At 41.6% G+C, this 10951-nt stretch overlaps 1 protein-coding gene across 2 annotated transcripts in view; it reads left to right on the forward strand.

Moving 5' to 3' along the window:
• The window catches only part of afg1lb (AFG1 like ATPase b), a 133522-nt gene that overhangs the window by 45448 nt on the left and 77123 nt on the right, over positions 1-10951 (forward strand). For both annotated transcript variants that reach the window (XM_072916265.1, XM_061987263.2), the window contains one exon: positions 8988-9087. In XM_072916265.1, coding sequence (XP_072772366.1) covers positions 8988-9087 — 100 coding nt within the window. The remainder of the gene's footprint in view (positions 1-8987; positions 9088-10951) is intronic.

Here is a 10951-nt window from a genome sequence, read left to right on the forward strand (position 1 = left end):
AGGTGTTTAGGGCACGTCCAACCGGTAGGAGGCCGCGGGGAAGACCCAGGACACGTTGGGAAGACTATGTCTCCCGGCTGGCCTGGGAACGCCTCGGGATCCCCCGGGAAGAGCTGGACGAAGGGGCTGGGGAGAGGAAAGTCTGGGCTTCCCTGCGTAGGCTGCTGCCCCGCGACCCGACCTTGGATAAGCGGAAGAAGATGGATGGAATATTAAAATAATTCATGACTGAAACTTTGAATATCTGCTTCCTATTCAAAAAAATACATCCATCCATCCATCCATTTTCTACCGCTTAGTCCCTTCGGGGTCGCGGGGGCGCTGGAGCCTATCTCAGCTACAATCGGGCGGAAGGCGGGGTACACCCTGGACAAGTCGCCACCTCATCGCAGGCAAAAAAAATACAGCATTAGGAATTCATATTTTTATTTCCACGACACATCAGTTACTCAAAATGTATATATTCTCACCATCATGATTTGTACAGAAAGAGATGTACATTGTTTTGTTCCACTGTCAAATGTGTTCCTTAAACATAGAGTAAGCAATATTGATAAATGAAATATGTCACCTGAAATTGGCATTGAAATTAATAACTGATAATACGAATATGGGGATTATGTGATATTAAATGCTATTTTACATGTCTTCATTAGTTTGATGTATTTTTCATTGCCCTCTGTGGTCAACTGCATAATCAGGCTTTCAACATGGCAACAAAAATAGGAGTGGGGACACCTAGTGGTGTTTGTGAATACAGCATACAGTCATATGGTTTCAGCATCACTTTAAATCAGGGGTGTCAAAGTCATTTTAGCTCAGGGATCTCATGGAGGAAAATCTGTGCACACGTGGGCCGGACTATCAAAATCATGGCATTAAAACAAAAAAATAAAGACAACTTCAGATTGTTTTCTTTGTCTTACTTTGGCCAAAAATAGAACAAACACATTCTGAAAATATTACAATAAAAATATAGAAAAAAAGACCGGCAGCGGTAAAGTTTAGATCCAGGAAGGAAAGAAGAAAGTGAATGGATGTTTATAACTGAATACATTTATACATGCATAAAAATTAGTTTTCTTTTGTATTTTTTTTTTTTAATGAATGAAGTAACGTTTATGACAACCTTTTTCCAAAACACAATAAAGAATGTAAGATATAACAGGATAATGCATACATTTATCATTTGTTTTCAAAACGGTTACAAAAAAGTGGGACCCCAAAAATTTACTGTGGGACCCCATTTTTATGACTTGATAGGGTCCCTGGGACCCCAGTTTGAAAATTCCTAGAGCCAACACTGATGGAGTAATGGTGCGTGCAAAACAGCAGCAGGCGGCTGTGGCCTAACCCGACTCTCGCCAGATCCTTGTAGTTCGCCGAGCTCCATACAAGGAGGGAGATCTCGATAGGAGATGTATTTCAGAAGGCGGGGCCTTGTAAAAAAAATCATTAAACCCACTTGTCCGTTATCTTGAATGACGTGCTAATTCAACCACTCACATCTAAATCAACCCGTGATGCTGATGAGAGCGACGCTGGGAAATCCAAAAGAGAACAGCCGACATATTGGATAACGACAGAGCGAAAAGTTAAAGAACTTTTACCGAAACAACGCAGCATTGTCAGTAGACGACCGATGTCGCAAAACAGTTGCAATAGTAGAATCAATGTCAGCACACGAGTCCTCGCTGCGTGCCGCCATTGTTGTTTGAATCAAACAGTCGCTTCGGCGCTACATCACATCTATAAAATCCCGCCCGGCGATCCTGATTGGTTCATTATTTTTTGCTATCTTGAAGGAGTTTGCATTGCCCTCGAGCCCAGACCCCTGTGTGGAGCTCAGCGAACTACAAGGGTCTGGCGAGAGTCAGGTTAGCTCGGGCCTGCGGGCCGGTTCTAATACTAATCAAATATCATGCCGGGGGCCATAGATCAGGGGTCGGGAACCTTTTTGGCTGAGAGAGCCATGAAAGCCAAATATTTCAAAATGTATTTCCGTGAGAGCCATATAATATTTTTTAACACTGAATACAACTAAATGTGTGCATTTTTAAGTAAGACCAACATTTTTAGAGTATAATAAGTATTTTATTCTTTTTGATAACATTGTTATTCTAAATAAATGATAAAGCTAACCAATAATAAATAAAATACTTCTTACCATTAATTCGACTTCTTGAACAGTTGCGATAGAAAACGGATGGATGGATTAAAATGCATGAGAATGTTTTATAATTTGAACGTTATTTTTAACACTGTGATTACCAGCGGAATTATTCACTACTTATCGTGTTAAGCAATGTCAGCTAAGATTTATCTGAGAGCCAGATGCAGTCATCAAAAGAGCCACATCTGGCTCTAGAGCCATAGGTTCCCTACCCCTGCCATAGATCATTCATTGTTGTCAAAGTCAAGGAGATCAGTGTTGTCAACCGCGGGCCTTGACTTTGACAACACTGATCTCCAAAGATACAAAGAATTGCTATTGCGACATCCAGTGGACACATTTAGAACAGCCGTTTCTTTCAATCAAAAATTTCAGGTTAATTTTTAAACTTGGCAAACTCATCCCGCGAGCCGGATAAAACCTGTTCGCGGGCCTGTTTCGGCCCTTGGGCCATACGTTTGACACCCCTGCTTTAAAGGCCTACTGAAATGCGATTTTCTTATTCAAACGGGGATAGCAGGTCCATTCTATGTGTCATACTTGATCATTTCGCGATATTGCCAAATTTTTGCTGAAAGGATTTAGTAGAGAACATCGACGATAAAGTTCGCAACTTTTGGTCGCTGATAAATAAGCCTTGCCTGTACCGGAAGTAGCAGACGAGTAGCGTGACGTCACAGGTTATGGAGCTCCTCACATCTGCACATTGTTTACAATCATGGCCACCAGCAGCGAGAGCGATTTGGACCAAGAAAGCGACGATTTCCCCATTAATTTGAGCGAGGATGAAAGATTTGTGGATGAGGAAAGTGAGAGTGAAGGTCTAGAGGGCAGTGGGAGCGATTCAGATAGGGAAGATGCTGTGAGAGGCGGGTGGGACCTGATATTCAGCTGGGAATGACTAAAACAGTAAATAAACACAAGACATATATATATATACTCTATTAGCCACAACACAACCAGGCTTATATTTAATATGCCACAAATTAATCCCGCATAACAAACACCTCCCCCCTCCCGTCCATATAACCCGCCAATACAACTCAAACACCTGCACAACACACTCAATCCCACAGCCCAAAGTACCGCTCACCTCCCCAAAGTTCATACAGCACATATATTTCCCCAAAGTAAAGTACGTGACATGCACATAGCGACACGCACGTACGGGCAAGCGATCAAATGTTTGGAAGCCGCAGCTGCATGCGTACTCACGGTACCGCGTCTGCGCATGCAACTCAAAGTCCTCCTGGTAAGAGTCTCTGTTGTCCCAGTTCTCCACAGGCCAATGGTAAAGCTTGACTGTCATCTTCCGGGAATGTAAACAATGAAACACCGGCTGTGTTTGTGTTGCTGAAGCCGGCCGCAATACACCGCTTCCCACCTACAGCTTTCTTCTTTGCTGTCTCCATTGTTCATTGAACAAATTGCAAAAGATTCACCAACACAGATGTCCAGAATACTGTGGAATTTTGCGATGAAAACAGACGACTTAATAGCTGGCCACCATGCTGTCCCAAAATGTCCTCTACAATCCGTGACGTCACGCGCAGACGTCATCATACCGAGACGTTTTCAGCAGGATATTTCGCGCAAAATTTAAAATTGCACTTTAGTAAGCTAACCCGGCCGTATTGGCATGTGTTGCAATGTTAAGATTTCATCATTGATATATAAACTATCAGACTGCGTGGTCGGTAGTAGTGGGTTTCAGTAGGCCTTTAAATGATGTCCATCCATCCATTTTCTACCTATTGTCCCTTTTGGGGTGGAAAGTGGTTTAAGTCTAAATCTAACCTTTCCTATTTCCTAAAGATTGCTCACTGGCTCCAACACAAGGCTTTTTTTTTTTATTTCTTAGAGCTGCAGAAATCCTCGTTAGTTTGATCTTCGGAGCGAGGCTGTGGTCTATTCTATTTCTCTGCAGGATAAGTGAGCTTCTGTCTTTGCAATTACCTTCGCCAAAGCGCATCTGTTAGCAGCACAATGTGGCTCCTCTCTCTGATATCATGGCGGCTATAAAGCCAGGAGGTCAAAGGCCGCGGTCGGTGTGGCCGCACGCTCTAATCACCGCCCGTGCACGTGCGAGGATCAAGAGCGTCTCCTTTTCACGCGGGGGTCCGTCTTTCACGCTTCAAACCGGCGGCGCTGTTTGTGCTCGCTCATTGATTTTGTTTTTGTTTGCCCGTCGCCACGTTGTCGCTGTTGTCGACTGTTGAATGACAAGCGGACATGTGCGCGTTGTTTGTGATGCATAAACAAGAGGTTGCAAGGGTGGAGGTGGTGTTGAGAGGGAGAAGTGTGTGTGTATGTGGTGATGGGGGGGTTGGAGGTTCTATACCAATCAGCATCCTCCTCCACTCAGCCATGCAAATGAGACTGGGTATCAGTCTCACTCTCCTGCTTCTTTAAGTGAGTGGAGCTAGAAAGCGACTGGCGGCGGGTCAGATGGATCTTATCCTCTTAAATGCTAATGACATTTCTCCATTCTCTTCATTAGCGCCGTGCCATTATCAGTAATTTGTAGCCCCCACCCCCAATCCTCCCTCTATGTGTTTTTTTCTTTCCCCCTAATGAATACTCGCCATTGTGAAGTCCAAGTTAGACGAAGAGCGGAAAAAAAGGAAGGACGGGAGTGTGAAGGAAATGATCGTGCGTCATAGGTTGTGTACGTGAAGAGGTGCGACATCAAAAGGCGTTTAATGTGGCACCCGTGTGGCGTCGCTGTAAATGCACAGCCGCTTGAGTAATTGGGCGCTCATTTAAATATTGCTATTGGATGACGGAGATTGCGCCATTATTTTTTTTTGTCTTCCACAAGTGCTACATCAGGCCCCTTCACTTTTCTCATTCGACCCATTCCCCCCCTTATATGACTCATTCAGCAATAAATATTGCCCCTCATACTATGCCCGTGTTGAGGGCACATGAATAAACAAATCCAGGGTGCATGAAAGGTCATTTCCTAAATGATTCTTTTGAAATGAAAATAAAATTCTGCAGTCGGAGGAAACGGGGGGTTCTCTTTCAGAGAGACACCCGAGCCTTGGCTTTTTGTTGATTCTCATTACGAGAGCACACAATCACGGGCTAATTTGATGCCCCCAGGCACCTCTCCTTAGCGAAATCAAGGCTTTAACACACATGGTAATCAAGTATTGGCGAGGGCATTGGGGCTAATATGCAAAAAGCAGGCGACTCTCCAGGTTATGAAAGGAGACATATGCTGTGGGTATGGCCATTAAAAGTGCCTGTTTGAAGAGAGGAAAGCAGGGGACGAGGAAGGGGTGCGACTTTCAATCCGAAACTTTCTTCTTCCTCATGTTTGATTCCGAAACTTTGTCTTCTGTGTGTATGTCTGCAAGCTTTAAATCAGGGGTGTCAAACTCGTTTTTATTGAGGGCCATAATAGCAGTTATGGATGCCCTCAGAAGGCCAATTGTATCAGTCAATATACAGTATATGAATTGTAATTAGTGGTGTCAAATGACAATTTTTTTTAAATCAGATTAATCACAATTTAAATTTGTATTAATCATGATTAATCACGGTTTATTAGATAGATAGATAGATGGATAGTACTTTATTGATTCCTTCAGGCATACTTGCCAACCTTGAGACCTAGGTGGGTGTGGGCGGGGCCGGGGGGCAGGGTTAAGGGGGGAGGAGTATATTTATAGCTAGAATTCACTGAAATTTAAGTATTTCTTATATATATATATATATATGTATATATATATATATATATATATATATATATATATATATATATATATATATATATATATTTATATTTATATATAAATAAAATAAATACTTGACTTTCAGTGAATTCTAGCTATATATATATATATATATATATATATATATATATATATATATATATATATATATATATAAAATATGTGTATGTATATATATATATATATATATATATATATATATATATATATACACATATACATATGAGTGTATTTTTATATATATATATATATATATATATACACATATACATATGAGTGTATTTTTATATATATATATATATATATATATATATATATAAATATAAATAAAATAAATACTTGAATTTCAGTGTTCATTTATTTACACATATACTCACATGACACTGCTCTCTACTCATTGTTGTATTTGAAAGTGCAATGCTTTGCAGCCAGTAGCACAGCCTTTGAAGGAGCGTAGGTATGGGCAGTGTAATATTCTGGGTTGGAGTCAATAACCAGGCGAGGTGACGAATTTATGTCTCTTTACTTCATACTTCAGAACCGACTCCCACACTTGCATTAAAGATGTGCTATTTGGATTTACACTGTATGAAAACAATTTTTAAAAGGAATTTTACCTTTGCAATCTCATTATACTATTGGCTAAGTTTTATATTCATAAATGTAAGTTTCTCAATACCCGACCAGTTTTTTGTGCCTTTAAAAAATATTTAGAACTCTACATTAAAACACTTTCTACCTCTAACAACCAAAAATGTTACGGCTCAGGCTCCTGCCAACGCCGCTCATCCGTCTGTGCGCACCTCGGGACACGCCCACGGGTGCGCACATCCAGGGACGCGCCGCGCGCGTCCCCGCCCTGCAGCAGCCACCAGCTGCAATCACTTGCTGGCAATCTTCACACCTGGAACTGATGAGGGCGAGCTGGTTAAAAGACCAGTGGACCCTAGGATCGGCGCGGGAACTTAGTTTTCTCATGGTGTACCGTAAGGCTTATGATCTCTCTCTGTCTCTGCGTGTTTTCCCTCGTGTCTGACATCCTTGTTTGTTCTCCCGTGCCTCCGCAGTGTTTACCTTCCGTTGCCCTGGATTTTGACTGCCTCCTTCGTTTCCTTGACTCCTCGCTTGCCCCTGGACTTTGACGCCTCTCTCTCGCCCCGGATCACCTGCCTGCCCCATGGACTGCCTCGTTTGCTCTCTTCAACACTTGGTAACACACTTCAGCTAACTACACACATAGTCTTACACCACACACTCTTGTATTCTAGTTCACACTTCATTTCCTTAGTTCAGTAGTATTGTTTATTATTATTTATATATATATATATATATTGACTATATATATAATAAATAATTGTATATACTGCCCCCTGGTGTCTGTTTGCCGTCACCTCCCCTCAGTAAACACAACAAAAAAGCTGTGAAAACGATGATGCTGTGTTCCAAATTTAAGCTATTTACTGAAATTGAGTGAGCCTATGGCTTTGCACTTTGTTTATATTGTTTGTATTCTATTTTAGTCACTTTGAATTTACAACCCCCTGGCGATTCTTTGTACTGTTTTGTACTGTTTTTGTATTTACTTTGATTATTATTTTCAACTGTTTTGTAAATATTGAAATGTATAAATAGAGGTTTTAAGCACATATATTTCCCCAAAGTTACATACGTGATATGCACATAGCGGCACGCACGTACGGGCAAGCGATCAAATGTTTGGAAGCGTACTCACGGTACCGTGTCTGCGTATCCAACTTAAAGTCCTCCTGGTAAGAGTCTCTATTGTCCTAGTTCTCCACAGGCCAATGGTAAAGATTGACTGTCATCTTTCGGGAATGTAAACAATGAAACACCGGCCGTGTTTGTGTTGCTGAAGTCGGCCGCAATACACCGCTTCTCTCCTACAGCTTTCTTCTTTGCTGTCTCCATTGTTCATTGAACAAATTGCAAAAGATTCACCAACACAGATGTCCAGAATACTGTGGAATTTTGCGATGAAAATAGCTGGCCACCATGCTGTCTCAAAATGTCCTCTACAATCCGCGACGTCACGCGCTGACGTCATCATACCGAGACGTTTTCAGCAGGATATGTCGCGCAAAATTTAAAATTGCACTTTAGTAAACTAACCCGGCCGTATTGGCATGTGTTGCAATGTTAAGATTTCATCATTGATGTATAAACTATCAGACTGCGTGGTCGGTAGTAGTGGGTTTCAGTAGGCCTTTAACATTGCTGTATGTATACTTTTGACCCAGCATATACTGTATGGTCACATTTTCAGTAGACCCATAATAAATTCATAAAAGAACCGAACTTCATGAATGTTTTTTGTGACCAACAAGTATGTGCACCAATCACTCAATCACAAAAAAATAAGAGTTGTAGAAATGATTGGAAACTCAAGACAGCCATGACATTATGTTCTTTACAAGTGTATGTAAACTTTTGACCGTGACTGTGTATATAGATGCTGCTTTGATTGTTGCACATTATTGCCCTTCATGTTTGTGCCGTAGAGGTGAAAAATAGAGACGCGAGAATTAAGAGCGAAAGTGAGAGCACTGCATTGCTGATTGAAAGGTCAGAGCCCTTCGCGTAATAGTCAGCGGCTCACAGGCGGCCTTGTTTCAGGGTCGTCATCAACCTTTGCGTACTGTGGAAAGGATGCGGATGAAAAAGGCAGCGGATAATTAAATGGTGTTTTGTGGCGAAGTAGTGTGGCATTCATGGGACTCACACACACACAAGCACACACACGCACACACATACATGTAGGTGTCTTTCATAAGACTTTTTGCGGGCTTCTTGTTTGCCAGCATGCGGCCCCTATCGTGATTCATTCTCACTACAACTTTCATAACTACTTGCAGCCATTTCAAGTGCATGTGTCGCTTTACTGTAAGTGTGTGTGGCCGTGACCACTCAAAAGGAGTGAATGATCGCACCTGAAAGTGTTGATAGCTTGGCTTGATCTATTCCTCCTGCACAAATGCAGAATATACGAAAAGGAGCAATACATCCTGTCATTAACTCATGATGTCCTCTTTTTTTTGCTCTCTTTACACTAGGTGACTGATATCGCGGATGCCGTTATCCTAAAGCAGCTTTTTGAAGCGTTGTTTCGGACCGGAGTGGTGGTAGTGACGACCTCCAACAGACCCCCTGATGGTGAGTGTCTGCACACATCGTTATTTAATATTTAAAAAGTTAAGTTAAAGTCCCAACGATTGTCACACACACACGAGGTGTGGTGAATTTTGTACTCTGCATTTGACCCATCCCCATGTTCACCCCCTGGGAGGTGAGGGGAGCAGTGAGCAGCAGCATGCACCGCACTTGGGAATCTTTTGGTGATTTAGTTAAAGCATTTACAGCAGGTGGTGTCAAACGTACGTATCAGGCCCGCGAACAGGCTTAAGCCGGCCCGCAAAATAAGTTTGTTAAGTATAAAAATGTGCTGCAATTTTTTCTTTTGATGCGCCTGAAAGAGTGGCAGCACATCACAGTAGCTCCTTTGACATCCTTCATTTCACTTGATTTTTGGTATTATTCTCAACTTTTTTTGCTTTTTTTTTTTATCACTCATCTTTTTTTTTAGAACAATTACCCTTGTAGATCAATAAAGTTTGTCTAAGTCTAATGAAAGAAGCTGCTGTTGTAAATATGTCCACTGGATGTCGCAATAGCAATTCAGGTGTAACCCACGCCACACATGACTGTGTTTAAAGATGACGTGTCAGCTGACTTTAAGCGCCTTCTGGATTGGCTGCCGCTACTCCAATCAGCGAAGGTGCAAGCAATTAAGTGCTCCTGCTGTGTCTGGCGGCAGACTACTGCTGTGGCGACGCACAGTACCTTTTTTCACTGTAAATTATCCACTCAACAGATAAAATAACGAAACGGCAAGATGCAAAGACTTAAGTCAACATGACCATCATCTTTAAAGTAGATAGAATGCTCAGAATTTGTTGACGGTCCGATGCGCACCCAGAACTCCATTGTAAAAATGTGTGTTTCTACATATGTTGTTTGTTGAGTTTTATTTCATACTTAAATCTACCATGTTCACATTGGTCAAGTTTGTAGTTATGTTACCTTTTAAATCGGCTATTATTATGGTGTAATTTTGATAACTGTTTTGATTATATAATAATTGTACAAAGTACAAACCCCGTTTCCATATGAGTTGGGAAATTGTGTTAGATGTAAATATGAACGTAATACAATGATTTGCGAATCATTTTCAACCCATATTCAGTTGAATATGCTACAAAGACAACATATTTGATGTTGGGACAGTATAGCTCGGTTGGTAGAGCGGCCGTGTAAGCAACTTGAGGGTTGCAGGTTCGATCCCCGCTTCCGCCATCCTAGTCACTGCCTTTGTGTCCCTGGGCAAGACACTTTACCCACCTGCTCCCAGTGCCACCCACACTGGTTTAAATGTAACTTAGATATTGGGTTTCACAATGTAAAGCGCTTTGAGTCACTTGAGAAAAAGCGCTATATAAATGTAATTCACTTCACTTCACTTCAAACTGATAAACTTTTTTTTTTTTTGCAAATAATCATTAACTTTAGAATTTGATGCCAGCAACACGTGACAAAGAAGTTGGGAAAGGTGGCAATAAATACTGATAAAGTTGAGGAATGCTCATCAAACACTTATTTAGAACATCCCACAGATGAACAGGCAAATTGGGAACAGGTGGGTGCCATGATTGGGTATAAAAGTAGATCCCATGAAATGCTCAGTCATTCACAAACAAGGATGGGGCGAGGGTCACCACTTTGTCAACAAATGCGTGAGCAAATTGTTGAACAGTTTAAGAAAAACCTTTCTCAACCAGCTATTGCAAGGAATTTAGGGATTTCACCATTTACGGTCCGTAATATCACCAAAGGGTTCAGAGAATCTGGAGAAATCACTGCACGTAAACAGCTAAGCCCGTGACCTTTGATCCCTCAGGCTGTACTGCATCAACATGCGACATCAGTGTGTAAAGTATATCACAACATGGGCTCAGCAACA

The sequence above is a fragment of the Nerophis lumbriciformis genome, linkage group LG26 (assembly GCF_033978685.3).
Source record: "Nerophis lumbriciformis linkage group LG26, RoL_Nlum_v2.1, whole genome shotgun sequence".
NCBI lineage: Eukaryota > Metazoa > Chordata > Actinopteri > Syngnathiformes > Syngnathidae > Nerophis > Nerophis lumbriciformis.